This window comes from Carcharhinus amblyrhynchos, chromosome 1 (genome assembly GCF_965287045.1).
Source record: "Carcharhinus amblyrhynchos chromosome 1, sCarAmb.v2.hapA, whole genome shotgun sequence".
Taxonomy (NCBI): Eukaryota; Metazoa; Chordata; class Chondrichthyes; order Carcharhiniformes; family Carcharhinidae; genus Carcharhinus; species Carcharhinus amblyrhynchos.
The window spans coordinates 14,792,235-14,816,605 of record NC_137324.1 but is presented as its reverse complement, the minus strand read 5'-3'; the positions used below and the strand labels follow the sequence as shown (position 1 = coordinate 14,816,605).

Here is a 24,371-nt window from a genome sequence, read left to right as displayed (position 1 = left end):
ATTTCAGTACAAGATTATCTTTAAGGTCGAGCAAGATGGATTTTTGATAAACAAGGGTTTTTGATAAACAAAGGTTATTCAGGATAGGCCGGAATGTGGGGTTGAGGTCACAATTAGATGATCCATGATCTTAGAATGAATGGCAGAGAATGCTCGAGGGGCCGAGTGGCCTACTCCTGCTTCTGATTTGTATGTTTGAATGTTAACTATGAACTAACTTATCTCAATGTTTTCATTGAGTCATAATTTTCTTCAGTAGTCACCAACTGCTAGAAATTAATTAAAATTGCACAGATATCTGTTAAACACATTTTCCATCCAAAGAACAAAATGAATGTTTTCTGTGCTGTATTGTATTCTGGGGTTGGGCACTTTTTGGATGGCAGGGTTACCCACGGCACCACCCTAAGATTTGGTAGGGATTACATCCTTGCCAATTACAGCAGCCCAGCAGTAATTTATTACTCCAAGGGATAGTAACTAGCTGGAGGTAAGACGTCTCACTTGAGTGCTCCTGGCAGTGGTGACCACCGTTGGGATGACGAGCAGTTCTTGGATTCTGTGTCCAAGTCCAGGATCAGGGTGGGAGGAGGTGTGGAGCGGGAAATAAATATGAATGGAAATGTTGGAGAGATCCGGGGAGAAGAGGGCTTATACACAAACTGAACCACTGCAATTCAACCCTCCACATATCAAACTTTCTCCACCGCTCTCAAAATTGAGGCAGGTTGGGTTAAGGGTCTCAATTTGAGGCGAGGTTAGCTGGCTGCTCTCGGCCTTATTTGCCCCTGGTAAAATTGCAGTTAGACTGGAGTGGGAATGTGGTGGGAAAGCCGATCGGGAAGTTTTCTGGGCGCATCTACTTTCAGATCCACCAATCAGTTTAACTTAGAATAATTTTTGAGCACGTTCACGCCAGACAAGCACCAATGTAATGTCTTGTTTTGAACAAAAGTGCCTTACTGTACCTCTTCATAACATCTAGAAAAGCATTAAAAATGGTTTACTTTTCTTTCAATTGTAGCTGTTTGATGCTAGCGAAGAGTTATGGCAAACCTACAATAGATTGGATCCAGTTTCTCTGGAAGTCCTGATTACTGAGGTAATATCATAATAAATAACTAAACATTTTATAACCCATACCTCATTCTAAATCTTGATTGGAGCTGTGTCATTTAGATGTGATGGAGTTTCAGGAAACCAATTATTTTGAGAATGAGTGAATGTTGCATACTCAAGCTAGCGTATATTAAAGTTACATTTCTTAAATTCCATAACAAATTATCTTTGCATATTAACTTGCCCTGTTTTTAACATGGGGGGAAAAGAAATCTTGAGGTGTTTACTTTATATATGTTATGGAAATCTTTGCCTCAGTAAGAACTAAAAAGGCTGCTACTGGAATGGAGTGGGTTGTAGGAGCTTTAACAATTTGTTCTTTCTAACTCTCATGTCTGTTTTGAATATTTCAGGATTTGATGGCATTTGACAGGCAGTGGGCAAGCTTCTTTTCCAACTTTGACATTGAGGGTCCTTCCTCAATATTGGAACTTTCAGAGGCACAGGCTGGAGAGGTGAGAAATACAACATTATTACAATACAGCTTATGCTGATATCTGTATTTACCAGTTATAAAAACCAGAAGCAAAAACAGGCTGGGATTTTCTGGGACTGGACAAACCCGTCAGAGGGCGGGGCTGGAAAATCCCAACCTATGTCTTGAGCCTAAAGTAAGTAAATTTGCTAGAATTCAGGAATTTAGATTTAGAGTTTCAATTCAGACAACTGGATTTTTTTTCCTCTAGGCTTGGGTGAAAACATGTTATTTTGACTGGGATTATGGTTTGGAGCTGTGAGGATGGTGAATTCTGACCTGACGTGGGTGGTGCAATACTGTGGGTCAAACTCATAAAGCTTAGAATCCTCACTGTGGAATTTTAAAGGTTGATTTATGTGGTTTGGTTGTGACAATTCCAAGTGTTGTTTTTCTTTAAACTGTTTTCCCTATTTTTATTCTTAATTTTCCTATCTGCCCCTTACGCAGCCACTTGCCTCCAGATATACTTCATATAGCTGGAGGAGCAGACAAATAGGCTGCAAGCTGCTACATGGCTTTCAACACCAATGCTCTTCCATGGATCAACTAACGGGAGGCATGATGGTAAGGGGTCTGAAATTCAGCATGTCTGTTTTAAACCCAGCAATGGTATGTGGGTTATTCCTCTACCTCCATTACAAATCCACTTGAAAATGATGACAGTTGTTATAGTCAATTGTCATCTGCTGGTATAGTTTATTGGTATTGATGTATACTGTCATTAATTTATACCTGTAATACATTTTTAGCAATATAATGATGTATCACTTCAGTTTTGTTTGAAACATATATACATGCTAAAATATTTCAGTATTTTCCACTTGTTCTATATGTAGACTTTGTTTCGAGAATGTATAAATGTTGAGAATGAGTCTTGGTGACACCAGATTCTTGTGGAGGAACCAGGAAGATTGTGTTTCCTAATCCAGAAGACTTGTTTCCTTTAGTAGGATCCCGCACACTATATTCCTTGTTGATGAGGCAGAGTTGGGATGGAAGGTGACTGGCCAAGCCAGCAGGCTAAAACCCCCACCTCTGGTTACTGTGATATTGATTTCGCTATAACAATGATTGTCAAATCCCACATCTCTTAATGTCCATTTCATGCTCGTCATATGACCCATGCCACCTCTAACCCTTAGGTTCCTCTGCCTCCCACATTGCCCCTTAATAGCTATTCTCCCAGTATCCACTGAGTAGGTGTCTTTGAAATGGACATTAAAACCAATAAACTTTTAACAATCTAATCTCATTCACTTAAACAAACCACTGTAACTCACAGATAATAGTCTATTGAAATTGCAAAAATAGATGGCTAATTTTTTTTCTCTGTTTGAACTGTCAGTCAAAGCAATCCATGAACGGGTTAAGGCTTTTTCCCTTTGACAGCTGCTGAAGATTTTTTTCTATTTGAGAAGGGCTTTGGACAATTAAATCACTTCAGATAATTGCACTAGAGATCCCAATCGCTGTAGTAAAAACACATTGAACTTCCAATTAAGCATCTAATTGTTGAAACTGAAAGAAGAAATATTTCAAAGCATATTAATGATTTTTTTTCCCTTGGTACCGTACTTGGGACTGGTATCTGTAAAAGTTGGTGAGAGTTGTAGTGGACGTGCCAAATTTCCTTAGCCTCCTGAGAAAGTAGAGGCATTGGTGGGCTTTCTTAACTATAGCGTCTGCATGGTGGGACCGGGAGAGGTGGTTGGTGATCTGGACACCTGAAAACTTGAAGCTGTCTACCATTTCTACTTTGTCCCCACTGATGTACACAGAAGCATGCGCTTCACTATGCTTCCTGAAGTCGATGACTATCTCCTTTGTTTGTTAACATTGCGGGAGAGATTATTGTTGTCACACCAGTTTACCAGTTTTTCTACCTTTTCCCTGTACGCTCTGTCTCTCATTGTTTGAAATCCGACCCACAACTGTGGTGTCATCAGCAAATTTGAAAAATTGAGTTGGAGGGGAATTTGCCCATACATTCAGAGATATATAAGGTGTATAGTAAGGGGCTGAGGACACAGCCTTGTGGAGCACCAGTATTGAGGATGAGCGTGGAGGTGTTGTTGCCTATCCTGACTGACTGCGGTCTTTGGAAAAGGAAATTTAGGATCTAGTTGCAGAGGGAGGAGCCGAGCTCCAGGCCATAAAATTTGGAGATGACTCTTTTAAGAATAAAGGTATTAAAGGTTGAGCTGTAGTCTAAGAATGGGAGTCTGACATAAGTGTCTTTGTTATCTAGGTGTTTCACGGTTGAGTGTAAAGCCAGGAAGACGGTGTCTGCTGTGGACCTGTTGTAGTGGATCCAGGCAGCATGGGAGGCAGGAATTGATTTGTGCCATGGCTAACCTTTCGAAGCACTTCATAATGATGGATATCAGAGCCACTGGACGATAGTCATTAAGGCACACTGCCTGGCTTTTTTTGGTATTGGGATGACGGTTGTTGTCTTGAAGGAGGTGGGACTTCAGATTGGTGTGAAGAGAGCTTGAAGGAGTCTGTGAATACCCCTGCCAGCTGGCGCATGAAGGTCTTGCATGCTCGCCCAGATACCCCATCTGGGCCAGTTACTTTCCAAAGACGTTGCCAATAGTGACCTCTTTGATTCCTTCTCTATGAGAAGGCTGCTCTGACATCGGCACTGGTGACCTCAGATACAGGTTCGTCTAAGGCTTCTAGGGTGGCGACGTTTCAAAAATCAGCCCACGAAAAGTAACTGGCCTGGATGGGGTACGTGGACTAGCACTTGAGTCCTTCACGAACCAGCTGGCAGGGGTATTCACAGACATCTTCAACCTCTCTTTACACTCAACTGCTTCAAGACAACAACCATCATCCCAGTGTCAAAGGAAAAACCCAGGCAGTGTGCCTTAATGAGGCATGCTCTCGCTGACCTCTTGCGTAGAATGTGTTGAGCTCACTGGGGAGTGGTGCATCGGAGCCAATGATTTTACCTGCCTTCACCTTGTAGACCTTGCCATAGTCAATGGGAGTCTGTGTGGCTAGTCTGGGATTCTAGTTCGGTGTCCGGTACTGTCTTTTGGCATCTTTTGATCTCTGGAGATTGTATCTGGCTTTCTTGTTTAGGTCAAGGTTGCCCAACTTGAATGCCTCAGACCTGGACTTCAGCAGGCAGTGGATATCCCTGTTCATTCATGGTTTTTTGGTTGGGAAACACACAGATTTGCTTTGCTGGCACAGTCTTCTATGCACTTACTAACGAAGTTAGTTGCCGTAGTGGCGCCTTTATTCAGGCTGGTGCAGAGTTTTTAAATATTGACCAGTCCACTGACACTAAACAGTCCCATAGGAGATCATAAGAACATAAGAAATAGGAGCAGGAGTAGGCCATCTAGCCCTTCGAGCCTGCCCCACCATTCAGTAAGATCATGGCTGATCTGAAGTGGCTCAGTTCCACTTTCCCGCTTTCTCCCCATAACCCATAATCCCCTTGTGTACCAAAAACCTATCTACCCGCGTCCTAAATATATTTAGAACATAAGAACATAAACATAAGAACATAAGAAATAGGAGCAGGAGTAGGCCATCTAGCCCTTCGAGCCTGCCCCGCCATTCAGTAAGATCATGGCTGATCTGTTGTGGCTCAGTTCCACTTTCCCGCCTTCTCCCCATAACCCTTAATCCCCTCTCTTATCAAGAACCCATCAACCCGCTTCTTAAAAATATTTAGCGAGGCAGCCTCCACCACTTCAACGGGCAGAGAATTCCAGAGATTCGCCACCCTTTGAGTGAAGAAGCTCCTCCTCGACTCTGTTCTAAACTGCCCCCCCCCTTATCGTGAGGCTGTGCCCTCTAGTCCTGCTGTCCTTTGAGTGGGAAGAACCTCTCCACCTCTACCCTATCCATCCCTTTCATCATCTTATACATCTCAATGAGATCCCCCGTCATCCTTCTAAACTCTAACGAGTACAAGCCCAGTCTATTCAGCCTCTCCTCATTAGCTCAACCCCCTCAACTCTGGTATCAGCCTAGTAAACCTCCTCTGCACTCCCTCCAAGGCCAAAATATCCTTGCGCAAGTGCGGCGACCAAAACTGCACACAGTACTCCAGCTGCGGCCTCACCAGTGCCCTGTACAGTTGCAGCAAGACCTCCCTACTTTTATATTCAATCCCCCTCGCTATGAAGGCCAGCATCCCATTTGCCTTCCTGACCACCTGCTGCACCTGTAGGCTGGGTTTTTACGACTCATGCACAAGGACCCCCAGGTCCCTCTGCAGCGTAGCATGCTGCAGCTTTTCACCCTGTAAGTAGTAGTCCTTCCTACTATTATTCCTACCAAAATGGAAAACCCCACACTTGTCAACATTGTATTCCATCTGCCAGGTCCTTGCCCACTCGCTCAGCCTATCTAGATCCCTTTGCAGACTTTCCACACCCTCCGCACAGTTTGCTGTTCCACTTATCTTTGTGTCATCAGCAAATTTCGACACTTTACACTCAGCTCCCTCCTCCAGATCATCTATATAAATGGTAAATAGCTGAGGCCCCAGCACCGATCCCTGGGGCACTCCACTAGTCACCATCCGCCAATCCGAATAGCACCCATTGACACCCACTCTCTGCCTCCTGTTTGACAGCCAATCCCCTATCCACACTAACACCTTACCCCCAACTCCAGGCCCCCTAACCTTCTGTTACAACCTTTTGTGCGGCATCTTATCAAATGCCTTCTGAAAATCGAGAAACATCACATCCACCGGTTCCCCTCTATCCACCGCACTAGACACACCCTCATAGAATTCCAATAAATTCATCAGACATGACTTCCCCTTAACGAACCTGTGCTGTCTACTCTTCCGACCAGCGTTGCATGATTTTCCTAGCTGGATTCTCCTGTTTCAGTTTTTGTTTATTTTTATTTATTGTTGCTCTGAAAATGCACAGGCAATTCTTGAATACCTAAAAATACCAGAAATACTCAGATGACTAATCAGCATCTTAAAATCAATGATATCTTGATTTATGATGATTTTTTAAAACTAGTTAGTTGAAACTGGATAGTATGGAATAAGTACGTGGGATTTGATTTTTAGTCAGACAAGAATGATGAAATGGACTCGTGTGTTGGCATTTGACCAAAATCCTCCTTTGTATTTTTGTAAGTTCAAGGATACTAGGAGAGGGTAAACAGTGTAATACAAGTTTTTGGCTTTGATAGAAATGATGTACTTCATAAACTCATGGCTTATCCATTCAAAATTGTACACTTCACAGAAGACTTAAATTGAATGTAACAAATGTATTGAGAACCTTGAGGCAATTTGGTTCTCCTTCCAAAAATGACTCTTAATTTTCTTTTCCAGCCTTTTCGAACTTACTTCAGCCATGGGTTGATAACCAGTCAAATTACAGAAAAAAGGTACATGCATATACTCCATGTTAAGATACTTTGCATTTGATGTGTTTTTATTTTGGGCTGTTTGTACTGGGATCCTTTTACTTATTTGAAAAACAACTTATTTTTAATAGATGGTGCCACTACATGAAAGAAAATAAATTTTAAAGCAAAAGCAAGCTGATCAAGTTGATTTTAAGAACTTTTATTGACTTGAGGTTCTAATACTAAAATTTGTATGAGCAGCTACAGGAATTCCAGAACTGAACCACTCTGTGTGAAAATGTTCTTCCCTGCATTGCAGTTGCTTCTTTTGTGAATCACTTTAAATCTCTGTCCCCTCATTTTTAATAAATTAACGCATGGGAACAGATTTTTCCCTCATGGTTTTGGACCAAGTCTTGACTTCTTCACACAGTTTTATTCTTCCACACAAAACTCCCCTTGTTTCATCTGTTCCCACTTGTATACACACGCACTGAACTGCTCAGCCAGTTCACCCAAAATTACCAACTTAACACTCCTTCACAGTTAACTGTTTTCTATCCTAATACCTGACCTGGGCAGTCTTTGAAGGCATGGGAGACTGCAAGTCCATTGAAATCCCTGAGCCCCCATTAACTTCTGGTGGGCTCAGGGACAATTAGCTTTAAGTAGCTTGTTAACAAATCTAATTGATTTCCTGTCACCAGAAGGCAGGATTCAAGTCTTAGGCACTTTCTGCCTTCACATGAAATGAGTACAATTTTCCTGACACTGGAAATTGGATATGTGGCCTCCCATCTGATTCTCCTGGCATACTGTCAATTATGTTATTTCCATTAACTTCTGCCCACGAGGTTCTGGATTCAGAAATTTTGTCTAAAAATCAACACTGACACTTCAATGCAATACTGAGGAAGTGGTGCAATGTCCAAGGTGCCATATTTTGGAAGGGATGTTAAACTGTTGCCCCATCCACCTGGTTGGGTAGGTGTAAAACACCCAAGAAGAGCAGGTCAGCTGTCTTTTGTGACCTGGCCAATATTTATCCTTCGATCACCATCACAAAAAATACTAATTATGATCTTTTGTGCGTACTTGCTGCCACGTTTCCTACATTATAAAAATGATTATGCTTCAACAAAGTACTTAATTGGCTGGATAGTGTTTGTGATGCCTGGGGGGTCACAAAAAGTACAATTTACAATTTCTTTGAAAATAAGCTGCAAATATTCTCGATGATTGTACTACTTTTTTAACCCTTATTTAGCACTGATCGGCAGCCTTTCGTTCTCTTTGGTTGTCACTCGACAAAAGAAAACTTAAACTCGTACAGCTTTACTTTTCCGTCTGAGGGTCACCTTGTTAAAAACACAAACAACAGAGGAGGCACAGCTAGACATATGGTATTGTAACTCATTTTTCCCATTTCGTATTCACAAGTATGCGTGCTGATTTTTACAATAGTTGTGGCTAATTTTCTGGTGATATATAAATAGGATGCGATGCAAAATATATCAGCCAATGTATTGGTTTGGACTACTCATCCTACTTGTCACCAAAAGGTTAAATTTAAGATTTAATGCTATCTAGAATATAATAAACCTAAGATTGGTACATTTGTTGTTGGTCCAAGTAACTTAGTGCAATACCTTCAGTAAGGTGCGTGTTTGTACCCGAGACTCCCAGTTGATGTATTGGTTTGAATTATCCAGACAAGGGGCGATATTTTTATTTAATCTGACAGGCTAATTGAGGATGACCTGATGCTTGAGATAAGACATAAAAACTAACTGTGACCAAATGGTTTGTTTTGGTACTGTGGGATACTACGTTACATCAATGTCTTTCTATTGATTAACTGGGTTAAATAGGATACGCTTTAGCTTACATCAGACAGATTTTGAGACGATAGATGCAGGAGATGAAGTAACCCGATTTTGCACTGTGACAGTATGGAACATTGTACAGTTGGTTTAAAACTGCATTAATCATAATGTGGCAGATGTTCATATTTTCAAAATTGGCCCCTTAAGGATAGAGCCATGTCATCTTTGTTTCTAAGATAACTGGCAAACAACAAACACTTTACCCATACAAAAGAACGGATGAAGGGACAGTCATAATAACTGCATGCAAATAACCTTCAGATTGTGTCAATACTCTGCAGTAGTCAGACCTGAGAGACATGGAGAGTTGTTGGTGTTTTACTGCGGTGCTAAAAATTGGTATATTTTGTCACTTATAATGGCCTTGTATCTGATTGCTGTTTTGACTTATCACCAGATGGACACTTTCAACCTCATAATCCAGATATAGCATATTTTACTCTGTGTTCACTGTATAGCCACAACAGTATCCAATGATTTGATAAATAGTTATAATCGACAACAAATTTAAACCTTAAAGCATAGTTAATGAGAGTGTTGTATTTTTGTGTGATGGGGAAATTTGCTCTTCCCCACTGTGTATTGGTGGAGGTTTTCCAAAATTGTTGCTTTGTTTGCTAATTGTGTTATCCTGTCCAAAATACTGCACTCTCATCTCTAAGATTAAATAATAGTTGAATTGATGTCGTCAGACCTGAGTGACACGGAAATTTGTTGGTGTTTTAGCTTCACTGTTGAGAGCGTTGTCAATATTTTTTCAAAATGTTTGAATATAAATAAAAAGTTTTTTTCTGTCACGTTGATTTGATGACTTAATTTGATTGTTGAACAAAGATATACTGGGAATTGCACCAAAATGCATTATGTGGGCAATACTGAACTTAAACCTGTGTCCTACTGTTCTATGACATAGTACATCAATTCTTTACTGCTCTCCATTATTAATTCCAAATCTTAAATTGTATTTTACTTTTGTCTGAAAATGTACAGAATTGCTAGTTGATTGATTCCAAATTGCAACGGTTATATGGGGTAATCTACCAAAATACCTTCCAGGTTGTGCAGTGCACATCACCCAGAGGACCGTTGGCATGCTCACGGACATATTTTTTTGGAAATTCTCATGTGCCTTACATGGGTAAGTTAATACCTGAAAAATTAATTAATTCTTTCTAAAGACAATCAGTAAAATGAATGTCTATTTTAATGTAACTCTTGCAGGCAAAGACAACAATCAACAGAAAAAGAATGAACTGCTGTAAGTTTTATTCTAATTTTCTATGTCATCATTTAAAATAAAAACATGCATGATGAACTTGGACCAACATCAAATAAAAGCAAGTTAACTGTGGATGCTGGAAATCTGAAATACAAATAGAAAATGCTGGATAAACTTGGGTCTGACAGCATCGATGGAGAGAGGAAAAAAAAGTGAACATTTTGGATCTATATGACCCTTATCCAATTTGGGTGGGATATTTTAACTTCTAGAGATAGTAACACACAATAGTGCGCATAACTCATGATGATTGGTCAGGTGCCAAGAAGATTTGCATAGTCTAAAATAAATATTACTCTGCGATGGTGTAAAACAAATGACGCCAGATTGTTCAATTGATGGAAAGGACATTTGGCTAAGTTTTTAAACATGCGGCAGATCTGATATCAACAATTTTATGTTATCACCAGAAGCTTAAAATTGCACCTCAGGAATGTATTGTAGGGGATGTTTAACTGGCGATTGCAGAATTAGGATTTAAAATTGTTGATCTTGATGTTGAATCCAGAAGGCTTAATTGAAAGATAAGATGCTGTTTCTTGAACTTGTGATTCATTTCATTGGAACAGTGTGGGAGGCCAATGATAGAGAAGTCAGAATCAGCATGGGACAGGGAATTTAAATGACACAAGACCTGAAGTTCTCAGTCATGCTTACAGACTGAAAGGAGGTGTTTAGCTAAGTAACACCCAACCGACATTTAGTTTCTTCACTGTAGAGAAGGCTGCATTATGGGCAATGAATATTGTACTCTAAATTGAAAGGAGTACAATCACTAGCACTTGGGAGGACTGTTTGAGTGTGGGAAGGGACAGGCAGAAAACGCATATTTCACCTTTCCTGTACTTGTGTAAGAAGAAGAGATGGATGTTGGGGGCTGATTAAGAAAAAGGTGAAGTTGCAGAGCAAAGGGAATATTCCTTTTTAGGTTGCTGAAAGGGAGGGAGCTTTGTGTTCCATGTATATTTACAAACATTTGCCAACATTCTTTAAGCAAGGAAGTAAGGTACTCGTAGCAAAGAAAAACTCTAGCTTTCCTTTTCTCATTTCACTGAAAGCCCAAGAGCAGCAGATACCTGGGAGCACCATTACCTGGAGGTTTCCCTCCAAGTTATTCACCATTCTGACTTGGAAATATATCCCTGTTCCTTCACTGTCACTTGGTCAAAATTCTGGAACTCCCTAACAGCACTGTGGGTGTACTTACACCTCAGGGACTTCAAAAATGCAGCTCACCACTAAGTTCTCGAGGGCAATGAGGAATAGGCAATGTTGGTCTAGCCAGTGGCATCCACGTTCCATAAAAATGACTTTAAAGAAACAAACAAAGGTTAAAGTACCGTGGAAACTCCGTATATTTGTGAACATTAATATCACATCTCAATGCCAATTACTTATTGTTAACCTACTAATCAGAAATGTCATTGGCTCCGTATGTATTCTCAGTTGGCCACATGTAGCAGGTGGCTGATATATTGGTAAACACTGTTCTGGGCTGCATCATGAATCAGTGAGTAAGTTTCTGAATGATCTTTATTTCATAGGGTGTTGCCACAGATTTATGTTGCTGTAGTAGAAGCAGTGCTGGCTAGCATCCGATGCTACGTAGAAACTTCCAGCATAAAAATTGTAAGTCTTTTGTAAGATTGAATTTTAACTGTGCTTGTTTTGGTGTTGCAGTCTGTAGCAAGCATGACTAATTAAATTAGAAATTATATCATACCCTGGCAAAATGCTTGAATCTTGGCAACATCCTCCAAATGAATGAAGGTGAAATATTCTGTCTGACAACATGTAATGCATGGGAGATATTCTTGCTCCATTTGTATTTTATGAATTTTCAGCTTAGTACTATGAAAAATGTAGAAATATTGGCCAAAACAGTGTGCAATGGCATACTCTTCTCTTAATTATTAACGATTTTTGCTTCAACTACTTGAACAACTTCCATATTTTGTAACTCCCTGTGAAGTAGTTTCATTTGTCAATTAAGTCTCATTTGGATCAAATTTTAAGTCATGTATATTTAATCTTGAATCTATGGCCCCTCACCTTTAACTGAAATGAAAATCTTTAGTTTTACTTATTCAGACTTAGCTACACTGTTGGAAGAAAGAACTTGAATTATACAATGCTTTTCTTTACTCTAGGATGTCCCAAAGCCCTTCGCAGCCAATGAAGTACTTCTCAAGTAGTCACTGCAGTAAAATTTGTGCACAGCAAGGTTGCACAAACATCAAAGAGAAACATGATCAGATAATGTGCTTAGTGACATTTGTTGAGGGATAAATATTGACCAGGATTAGAACAACTTAAATTTATGTAGCACATTTAAAGTAGCAGAACATCTGAAGGTTATTCAGATGTTTAATTTTGGTAGCAAGTTGTGTGAGGCAATATTAGGACAGGAAGAAGTTTTAAGCAATGTCTTAAAGGAAAAGAGGCTTGGGAGAGAATTTTGGAACTTGGGGTCTAGACAGCTGAAGGGTATAAGACTGGACGAGGTTGCAGAGGTGATGGAGGAGACCCTGAAGAAATTTGAATAAGAATTTTAAATTTGAAATATTGTGGAAATAGAAGTCAGACGTCGGTCAGAAATTGAGTATTTCTGAGAAAAAGAGACATGCTATCAAAGATTTTCACCTTACACTCAACAACAAATGCAAGAATGCCAAATTCAAAGAGGTCAGCAATTAATACTGCATGAGAAAAGGGGTGCTGATTGGTTGATAAGTTGGCTCTAGTTAAGGCGTTGCCATCCGAATGCAGCTTGGAGCAATTATCCCTCATGCTTTGCTCTGTATGAACTCCTTTTTGCCTGCAGAAGAAAGGTCCCTGCATGTGAATGTTTATAGCTTCTAATAAGCAACATGGCGAGCCCAATTGCTAATTCTAAATTGGTTGTTGGTGTAATTCTGAGCACACTCAGGATTGTTTAGCACCTAATTAGCGTGAAGAATTGACACTGAAATAGGATGCATAAAGATATCTTGCAAGATAAATAACTATCCTGATCAGATCATTGCACACTGACTATCTTACATACTTTGGAATGCCTCGAGTTCAACACTTTCTGACCTGAAAAGCGTGCAGTTCACCTCAAATTGACTGGAAGGATGAATTACCTCAAAAATTTGAGCAAGTGAAGTTAGCTGTTTTATACCACTATTAAGCAGTGCCAAAATGGTGTTTTTCCATTAACAAGATGCTGCCGTGATGCCAAAAAGATATTGTGGTATATGAATTTAGGGCCTTTGCAATGCCAGGAGCTATAAAATAAATGCAGAACCATCAGAAGTATAGACAGGTAGAGAGATCTGGGAGTACAAGTCCACAGATCCTTAAGTGTCAGCATAGAGGGAAAGGTGCTGAAAAAAGCATATGGCATGCTTGTTTTCATTGGCCGGGGCATTGAGAATAAAAGTTGGCAAATTATGTTAGCTATATATAAAAAAAAATTGGTTAGGCCACATTTGGAATGCTGTGTCCAATTCTGGTCACCACGCTACCATAAATAAGGTAAACAGTTGGAAGCTTTCTCCCAGAGCAGAAATAACAATTACAAGGGGGTACAAGTTCATTGTAAGGGGGGAAAGGTTCAGTAGAAATGTACAAGGGAAGCTTTTTACACAGATGCTGGTGGGAGCTTGGGATGTACTTCCAAGACTAACAGGCAAGGAATAGAGGGATGTCGCTGGTTGGTCTAGACAGGACAAAGTGACCGGCGCAGGATTGGTGAGCGGAAGGATCTGTTCCTGTGCTATACTGTTCTATGTTCTTTGTTTGAATATAGTTTTAAGTTTATTAGTGTCACAAGTAGGCTTACATTAATACTGCAGCAAAGCTACCATGAAAATTCCCTGGTCACCACATTCTGGTACCTGTTAGGGTATGCTGAGGTGTTCCAAAAGGCATGTTAGGGGGATAGGCCATGCTTAATTCTTCCTCAATGTACCCTGCAAACGCCACACCGACAGCCACCAGCGCTGTCCCTGTATGTCCCAGCAACTGGTATCAAGCAGTCCATCGTTTTGGGCTGTTTGTAATAGGCAATGCACTGACTGTACTCAAGCAACCCATGTTTGCACAACTCAGAACATAATGCCAGATGTTAGATCTGATTCTGCGATTGGGCAGCACCTGCTGAACAATCTTGATTGTGCCAAGAATTACACCAATGACTAAATTCGGATTATCAGTCAAACATGTAATGTAATTCACTTATGCTTGCTAGAAACTACCTGACTTCTTCCTTATGTGGATATTGTCCCTTTTTAAAATAAACAAAAGCATGGGGTACAGTAGCTTACTGGCACATTCACCATGGTAATGTTTATAACTAATCATAAGACCATAAGAAATAGCAAGAGGACTAGACCGTTTGGCCCCTTGAACCTGCTCTGGCATTCAGTATGATCATGGCTGATCCAACATTCCTCTCATCTACTTTCTTGCCCTTTCCCCATAATCCTTGATTTTCCTTAATGGTCAAAAATCTATCTGAATAAGCCTTGAGTGTATGTCCCACAGATTTCTGTGGCAAGGAGTTTGAAAGACTCAGCCCTCTGGGAGAAGAAATTTCTCTTCACTCAGTCTTAAATTTGTGCCCCTATATTTTCTATCAGTGCTGACTTGCCAACCAATCAGCAACCAGTTACTCTTGCAGTACAAATTGTTCTTTTGAAATTTTGTGTTCTTGCGCCTGTCCTGATGTGTAAGAAAAAGATATGAAAGCATTATATGACTATTTGTCAGTCAGAAAGCTCAGGATTGATGGGTGAAGGGACTGGTGAAAGTTAGAAAATTAGGAATAATGCACATAGTTTTGGACATAGTCAATTCTGTGGTAGGATTTGGGATGAGTATGAGGGAAGGCAAAGGTTAGAGGTTGGCAGGAAAGTGATGCAGGATTTGAGTCTTAAGATAATAAAACAGCAGATGGCCTGAGACAGAAATGGAGATGATTGTGATTATGAAGGTGCCAGTAGTGGCTTTGCAGGTGATATGGAGTCAGAAGCTCAAATATGATACTAAGATTGTGAACTATGAGGTACAGCCTCTGAAAATGATTTTAAAAAAAGAGAAATAGAATTGGTGGCTGGCAACTGAATTTGTGGCTTCTGTTCTTCAAATTGTGGGACACCAGATGGGGTCACAGTTTACCATCTCCCTTTAGAAAAGCAGCATCTCTGATAACGATTCCCTCAGCCCTATTCAAGTGTCAGGCGATATTATGTTCTTGAGCTTTGTGTGAGATTAGAATTGTTATGATGCAGAGGTTGACCCTCTGAGAAGTAATGCCGAACCCCTCCCCCGCCTCCCCAAAGGGGAATACCTCTCCTCGTAATCTGTTAAAAGTATGTGGGAAGGTGTGAACTGTTCTTCAGTACCATTTAATGGTTACTTTAAAATGAACACTCAACAATTTATCTACCTAACTAACAGGGAACTTTAACTAAACAAGTAATGTACCGAATGAAGTAAGGTTCTACTGGAATGTTGTTCAAATAAAGACAATACTCATTAACTGGAAAAAGTATAACAATAGAATTTAGTCACTCAAAAAAAAACGTCCAGGTTTTGTGGCTTTCAGAAACTTTTGGAATTATTCTATTGATTTCCTGTCTGTAACTTCTTTCTGATTTGGTTCCTTTCGCTAGTTAGATGGTACGCTCTCTTAAGACTCGTCTGAAGCTGGCAGAGTTGAGAGCTGCTCTTTCCCTCTTGAGGCTGGAACAGTTTTTCTGTTAGACTCCTTTTTTTTTCCCTGCGCTCTTTAATATCTGTGATGATTTATCAATTTTCTTACAATAGGATTGCTCTGATGTTGTCAACACCATCAAATTCAAATTATATAGGCTCTTGGTAGCTGAGTGTCTATTTTAAATTGATTGGAATTAAAATAACAGCAGGTTGTCTTGTCAAGACTACTGTTTGACTTTTTGATACAAATGTTTCAGCTTTGACTCTGAATGTACTTTGCATTTTGAACCTCCAAGCACTGAAACAAAATACCAGCTTTTAAAGGGATACCACAATTTTTTTTACCCTCCAGCATTTTTACAAATTCTTTTTTATACATATTTACCAACATCAAATTCCAACTTCATAACTCAACCTTGTATCCACAATGTTCTAATATTGAAGGGTCACCACTGAAACAAAGCTGACAATTAAAAATAATTTCAATATGCATAATTTTGTTTGTTCCTTCTGCTCTTCAATTGGAAGATAAAACCTTTTGAAAGATAAAACCGATATTGCTTTTTATTTTATTAACTTGCCAAAAGTTGCACATAGGCAGTGTCTATGCACTGTTTTCTCTCACTATTGAATAGAAAGCAACTTCCAATAATTGAGTAAATCAAGAGCAGCTCGCAAGGCTGCACCGGCCAAGTAAATTTCTCTACATTGTATTAAGGGTAAGCACTCATGGCTTTAGAAATAGTAATCCATTTGAATAGATGCCCTTCATTTAAGTAAATGTTGTATAGCCCACTGTCTTCCCCTGCAGCAAATGTGGTAGAGATTTCCATGTCAGGGTGTGGCTTCAGCACCATACCAGGCGATACCTAGCACAGAATTGACCCCCATCATGCAAACAATAATCTTATGAGATGGAGGCTGCCACCATACAGTTATAAATTACTGCATTTTGTTCATTTATAGGCCAAAGAAGTTGCTGAAGAGGTTTTCCTTTCAACATTGGATTACTACAGTCTTTTGCAGTACAAAACTGTCCTCAGGTACGTGTCAAAATTTTTATCTTAGGGCTGCAATTTAACTTGCAATAAAGACCAGCAGTAAGACTGTGTTTAGTACCTGACAGAAAGCACTGGCATCATCAATGCTTCTATTTCATTTAGTGCCTCCATAGAATCATAGCAATGTTTACATTGCAATAAATTATTTTTGAGCTAATTGCTAGTCTTTCTCCCTAATCTTTTTGCATTTTGAAATATCTTTACAACTCATGATAAATGTTTGAAACATGAAGAATAGTAGGATTTGGGCAGAGAGAGCAGAATAGTAAAAGAGCAAGTACCAACCCATTGTATTGAATAGACACAGGAGTCGGCCATTCAACTCCTGTTTCAATGTGCTTTTTGCAAGAAATATTTTTTTTGAGACTCCAGGACCCCAATTTTTGGTTTGGGCTCAGGAAACCTGAGTCTATTCCCAAGTTCAGCAACCTAAGTGTTTCTCTGGATACTATTCCAAACATATTCCGGTCTTTTAAAGAAGTAGGTGGGGAGGGGGATGATCTACACTCATTCTTATAAACTCTAGTGAATACAGGCACACTTGAACCAATCTCTCCTCATTGGACAGTCCTGCTGATCCTAGTATCATCCTCGTGAACTCCACTGTATTCTCTCTATGGCAAATGTATCCTTTCTTGGATAGGTAGAAAGGACCCACTCAGAAAGGACAGTAGGACTAGGGGGCACAGCCTCAAGATAAAAGGGGGGTGGTTTAGAACGGAGTTGAGGAAGAACTTCTTCACTCAAAGGGTGGTGAATCTCTGGAATTCTCTGCCCGTTGAAGTGGTGGAGGCTACCTCGCTAAATATTTTTAAGACGCGGGTTGATGGGTTTTTGATAAGAGAGGGGATTAAGGGTTATGGGGAGAGGGCGGGAATGTGGAACTGAGCCACGACAGATCAGCCATGATCTTATTGAATGGCGGGGCAGGCTCGAAGGGCCAGATGGTCTACTCCTCCTCCTATTTCTTATGTTCTTATGGTAGACCAAAACTGCATGCTGTACTTGAGGTGTGGTCTCACCAAGCCCCTGTATTACTACAGTATGATGTCCCTATTTTTAAGTTCAAATCTCTTGCAACGAACGCCTACACACCATTTGCCTTTCCAATTGCTAGGTGTACAAGGACACTCAAATCCCTTTATACATCCACACTTCCCAATACGTCACCATTTAAATAATACTCCTCCGTCTGTTTTCACACTGGAGTCTGTAATTTAGTCAAGTTGTACTATGTCTGCCATGTGTTTACCTACTCACTCAACTTGTCTGAATCACTTTGAAGCCTTGCTTCCTCCTCTCAGTCCACAATTCTGTCTAGTTTTGTGTTGTCAGCAAATTTAGAAACCTTACATTTGGTTCCCTCATCTTAGTTATTTACGTATATTGTGAACAACTGGGGCCTAAGCATTGATTCCGGTGGTATCCCACTGATTAATACTGGATAAAGATTCATTTATTCCCATTCTCTGTTCCCATCTGTCAACCAATTCTTTATCCGTGCTAATACATTGTTACCTCCTATCGTTTGTGCTTTAATTCTGCCCACTAACCTTTTGATGTAACTTATTAAAAGCATTCTGAAAATCCAAATACACCATGTCCACTGGTTTTCCATTATCTATTAAACTAGGTATATTTTCAAAACAATACAAGAGATTTGCTAAGCATGATTTGCCTTTAATAAACCCATGCTGGCTTTGTCCATCCCATTAATGCCTTCCAAATATTCTGATATCACGTACTCCTAGCATTTTCCCCACTTTTAGGGTCAGGCTAATTGCAGTATAATTCTCCCTTTTTTTTTCACTCCCCCCCCCCCCCCCCCCCCCCCCCCCCCCCAATTTTTCAATAGTGGGGTTACATTTGCCAACTTCCAAGGGTAGGGATTGTAATCTGTAGAATGTTGGACGATGACCATCAATGCATCCAGTATTTCCAGGGGCATTACCTCATTTGATTTGATTTATTATTATAACATGTATTAGTATACAGTGAAAAGTATTTTTCTTGCGCACTGTAAGACAAAACATACCGTACACAGAGGCGAGTACAGAACGTAGTGTTGCAGTTGTGGCTAGGGTGTAGAGAAAGATCAACTTAATACAAGGTAGGACCATTCCAAAGTCTAATGACAGCAAGGAAGAAGCTGTTCTTCTGCAGAAATTGCAGATGTATGGGATTGAGGGTGATTTAGGAAATTGGATTAGGAATTGGCTGGCGGATAGGAGACAGAGGGTAGTGGTTGATGGTAAGTATTCGACATGGAGTTCAGTTACGAGTGGTGTGCCTCAGGGATCTGTTTTGGGGCCACTGCTGTTTGTAATTTTTATAAATGATCTGGATGAGGGTATAGCTGGGTGGATTAGTAAATTTGCTGATGACACCAAAGTCGGAGGTGTGGTAGATAGTGAGGAAGGGTGTCTTAGTCTATAGGGAGACTTGGTCAAGTTGCAGAGCTGGGCCGAGAGGTGGAGGATGGAGTTTAATGCAGAAAAGTGTGAGGTAATTCACTTTGGCAGGAATAATGGATGTGTAGAGTATAGGGCTAACGGTAGGACTCTGAATAGTGTGGATGAACAGAGGGATCTAGGTGTATGTGTACATAGATCCCTGAAAGTTGGGAATCAAGTCGATAGGGTTGTTAGGAAGGCATACGGTGTCTTGGTGTTTATTGGTAGGGGCATTGAATTTAAGAGCCGCAGCGTCATGTTGCAACTGTACAAGACTCTGGTGCGTCCGCACTTGGAATATTGTGTGCAGTTCTGGTCCCCACATTGTAGGAAGGATGTGGAGGCTTTGGAGAGGGTGCAGAGGAGGTTTACCAGGATGTTGCCTGGTATGGAGGGGAGGTCCTATGAGGAGAGACTGAGGGATTTGAGGTTGTTTTCATTAGAAAGAAGGCGGCTGCGAGGGGACCTTATTGAAACATGTAAGATGATCAGAGGTTTGGATAGGGTGGACAGTGATAGCCTTTTTCCTCGGATGGAGAAAGCTAGCACGAGGGGGCATAGCTTTAAATTAAGGGGTGGTAGTTATAGGACGGATGTCAGGGGTAGGTTCTTTACCCAGAGGGTGGTGAGGGATTGGAATGCCCTGCCTGCTGCAGTTGTGGATGCGCCTAGTTTGGGGGCGTTTAAGAGATCCGTGGATAGGTTTATGGATGGAAAGGGTTTGGTTTAGGTTAGAGGGTCATCGTTTTTTAACTGGTCGGCGCAACATCGTGGGCCAAAGGGCCTGTTCTGCGCTGTTATGTTCTATGTTCTTGAATCGGTTGGTACGTGTCCTCAGACCTTTGTATCTTTTTCCCAACAGAAGAAGGTGAAAGAGAGTATGTCCAGGTTGTATGAGGTTACTGATTACGCTGGCCGCTTTTCCGAGGCAGTGGGAAGTGTCAATGGATGGGAGACTGGTTTGTGTGATGGATTGGGCTACATTCACAACCTTTTGTAGTTTCTTGCGGTCTTGGACAGAGCAGGAGCCATACCAAGCTGTAATATAACTAGAAAGAATGCTTTCCGTGGTGCATCTGTAAAAAATTGGTGAGAGTCGTTGTGGCCATGGCAAATTTCTTTAGCCTCCTTAGAAAGTAGAGACGTTGGTGTGCTTTCTCAACTATAGTGTTGGTATGGAGGGACCAGGACAGGTTGGTGATCTAGGAACTTGAAGATCTTGACCATTTCCACTTTGTCCCCGTTGATGTAGACAGGGGCATGTCTGTGTATGTTTAATATTCTGGGGTGTAGGTTATCAGGCTGTTGTGCTTTGTCAGCCTTTAACCCAATTAATATCCCCAGCACCATCTTCTCACTGATACTGGTTTCCCTCCGTTCCGACTTCTCACTAGATCCTTAGCTCTCAGCATTTTTGGGAGATTACATCTTTTGTGAAGACAGACCAAAAGTATGTGTTAATTTCTTCTGCCATTTCTTTCTTCCCCATTACAATTTCCTTGGCTTCTGACTGTGTAAGGGACTCACATTTGACTTTATTAATCGTTTTCTCTTCACATATTTAATGAAGTTTTTATAGTCAGTGTCTATATTCCCTGCAGTTTTACCCTCGTATTGTTTTCACTGTCTTGATCAAATTTTTCAACCTCTTTTTGCTGAATTCTAAAATTCTTCCAATCCTCAGGCTTGCTGCTGCTTCTGGCAATTTTATGTCTCCTCTGGATTTAATATTATTCCTAATTTAGTTTGTACGCCATGTTTGAGCCACCTTTTCCCAATTTACCTGTGCCAATTCACACCTCATACCCTCATAGTTCCTTTTATTTAGATTCAGGACCCTGGTTTCGGATTTGATCACTTCACTCTCCATCTTATTAAAGGATTCTATCATATTATGATCACCCTTTCTGAAGGGAACCCCACACAAGGTTTAGCCTATTCCTCAACATATTCGTCTAAAAAAAATCATCACGTACGTATGTCAAGAAGAAGTCGTTCCATTGCTAGTTTGGTTCATCCAATGTGTAAATTCAAGTCACCCGTGATTATAGTTGTATCCTTATTGCATACATCTCTCTTTTTTTGTTTAAATGTTCCCTTATATTCCCAATACTGTTTGGGGAACTGTAGACAAACTCCAACAATTTTTCTGATGGTGTGTAGGATTGCAATCCAAAGCCTTCCCTATCCTTGAGAAGCCAAAAAAAATAGTGTGGGGCCAGGAAAGTACTGCAAAAAAATCCTTAAATTTTTGTCATTACTCACCCTAAACTTGCCTCCGCCACACAAAAAAACCTGATCCCAGTTATTCCATTCCAGAAAGTGTTGGATTGTGATTCTATTATGTTCAAATACATCTTATTCGTGCACACTTTTGATTGCTTGGCATTCTGAAACGTTTCCTTTGTTTGATGCTCAATATTTTTATGGCATTCCAAAATCCTAATGTGTCCTTTACTTTGAGCATTTTAAGAAAAACATTTTGGTAATTGTCTCGGGGCGGCGCGGTGGCACAGTGGTTAGCACTGCTACCTCACAGCGGCAGGGACCTGTGTTCGATTCCAGGCTCGGGTCACTGTCTGCGTGGAGTTTGCACGTTCTCCCCTTGTCTGTGTGGGTTTCCTCCGGGTGCCCCAGTTTCCTCCCACAGTTTCAAAGACGTGCTGATTAGGTGCATTGACCCGAACAGTGGCGGAACGTGGCGACTAGGGGAATTTCACAGTAACTTCATTGCAGTGTTAATGTAAGCCTTGTTTGTGATTAATTTTTAATTTTTTTCTTCAGATCTAATTTGTCTTTCCTTATTCAAGCTGTGAATAATCAAGGGAGGTTAGTATATTTTGTTTTTATTGTTGTTTTCTTAAATGTCTAAGATTTATACGTACAGGGCTAAATTATCAACTTAAGAACTTTGGACCTACTGTTTCAGTGTACTTGATTTGTCCTTAAAGCCAAACGGTTTAGTTGGAGGATTATTTTGATTGAACATGAGAACAAGGAGTATGCCATTTGGGCCCTCGTGCCTGCTCTGCCATTCAGCTAGATCATGGCTGATCGTTTTGTGGACTCAGCTTCATTTACCCGCCTGCTCACCATAACCCTTAATTCCTTTACTGTTCAAAAACTGTCTATCTTTGCCAAACAAGCATTCAACAAAGTGGTCTCAACTGCATTACTAGGCAAGGAATTCCACAGATTCACAACCCTTTGGGTGAAGAGGTTCCTCCTCAACTCGATCCTAAATCTGGTCCCCCTTATTCTAAGGTAGTGGCCCTTAGTTCTAGTTTCACCCACCAGTGGGAACAACCTCTCTGATTCGATCTTATATATTCCCTTCATAATTTTTTGTTTCTATAAGGTATCCCCTCATTCTTCTAAATTCCAATGCGTATAGTTCCAGTCTCCTCAGTCCTTAGTCATAAGCCAATCTTCTCAATTCCGGAATCGATGTAGTGAATCTCCTCTGCATCCCCTCCAGTGATAGCATATCCTTTCTCAAGTAAGGAGACAAAAACTATACACAGTAATCCAGATGTGGCCTCACCAGCATCTTATATTGCTGCAACATAACCTCTTTTTAAACTCCCATCCCTCTAGCAATGAAGGACAAAATTCCATTTGCTGCCTTAATTACCTGCAAACCAACTTGTGGTTGTTTTCGTTAGAGAGTGAGTTAAGAGGTGACCTAATGGAGGCACACAAGATGATCAGAGGATTAGATAGGGTGGACAGTGAGAGCCTTTTTCCTCGGATGGTGATGGCTAACACGAGGGGACATAGCTTTAATTTGAGGGGTGGTAATTATAGGACGGATGTCAGAGGTAGGCTCTTTACTCAGAGGGTTGTAAGGGCGTGGAATGCCCTGCCTTCAGCAGTTGTGGACTCGCCAACTTTAAGGGCATTCAAATGGTCAGTGGATAGGCATATGGATAACATTGGAATAGTTTAGGTTAGAGAGTCATTAGATTGGTTCCACTGGTTGGCGCAACATCGAGGGCTGAGGGGCCTGTACTGTTCTGTAATGTTCTTTGTTCTAACTTCTTGAGATTCATGTGCAAGGACACCCAGGTTCCACTGCACAGCAGCATGCTGCAACTTTTTTACCATGTAAATAATAATCCATTTTGCTGTTGTCCCTACCAAAATGGATGACCTCATATTTGTCAACGTTGTACTCCATCTGCCAGACCCTTGCCCATTCAAACTATCTCTAACCTCTTTGGAGATGTTCAGTGTCCTCTGCACACTTTGCTCTATCACTCATCTTAGTGTCATCTGCAAATTTTGACACACTACTCTTGAACCCCAACTCCAAATCAGCCATGTACGTTTTGTAAAGAATTGCAGTCCCACCACTGATCCCTGAGGCATACCACTAGTCACTGATTGCCAACAGGAAAAACACCCATTTGTCCCTGCTGTTTGTTTTCTGTTAACCAATCCTCTATCAATGCGAATACATTACCCGTAACACTGCACCATTATCTTATGCAGTAGTCTTTTTGCGGCACCTTGTCAAATGCCTTCAAATTGTTGCCCGTTGTAAGTTAAGATTTCCTCTGATCTAAATGCAATACAACTTTCTCCTAAATGTGCATTCATTTCAAAATTCAGGCATGAGAGTTTCAGCTTTTTGGTTAGCTTTTGCACTGGTCCACAATCTTCCTCCAGAATACATTTTGATGGGAGCAGTTGTTATTATTGTTGGTTGATTTGTGGTATAAGAAATGAAAGGATGAACAAAGTTCATTTTTAATGCAGCACTACTTTTTTTTTCTGCTCTTTCTGTACTACCATGTCCAATAACCTAACCAAGATGAGGAGTTGCAAATTTGAAACCATATACTTCTATTACAGTAGTTTGGGTGTCATATGATTCATTGCTTCAGCTGTGTTTCTGTTCTATATGGCTGTAAAATAGGCATGCAAAAATATTTTGTACTACTCAGTTTATTCATCATGACATATCCATTGTTGATATATTGGAATAAAGTCATAGAGCAGAAAAGGCCCTTCACCCCATCGAGTCTGCACCAGCAATAA

At 40.6% G+C, this 24,371-nt stretch overlaps 1 protein-coding gene across 3 annotated transcripts in view; it reads left to right on the top strand.

Annotated features, from left to right (window-relative positions):
* dnaaf9 (dynein axonemal assembly factor 9) overlaps positions 1–24,371 on the top strand; it is a 172,253-nt gene that overhangs the window by 40,434 nt on the left and 107,448 nt on the right. For 2 of the 3 annotated variants that reach the window (XM_080194221.1, XM_080194405.1), the window contains 10 exons: positions 1,025–1,102; positions 1,473–1,574; positions 2,045–2,161; positions 6,930–6,985; positions 8,214–8,349; positions 9,889–9,970; positions 10,054–10,090; positions 11,656–11,740; positions 16,781–16,857; positions 22,113–22,157. In XM_080194221.1, coding sequence (XP_080050347.1) covers positions 1,025–1,102; positions 1,473–1,574; positions 2,045–2,161; positions 6,930–6,985; positions 8,214–8,349; positions 9,889–9,970; positions 10,054–10,090; positions 11,656–11,740; positions 16,781–16,857; positions 22,113–22,157 — 815 coding nt within the window. The remainder of the gene's footprint in view (positions 1–1,024; positions 1,103–1,472; positions 1,575–2,044; positions 2,162–6,929; positions 6,986–8,213; positions 8,350–9,888; positions 9,971–10,053; positions 10,091–11,655; positions 11,741–16,780; positions 16,858–22,112; positions 22,158–24,371) is intronic. The other variant, XM_080194312.1, reaches the window with a different exon arrangement.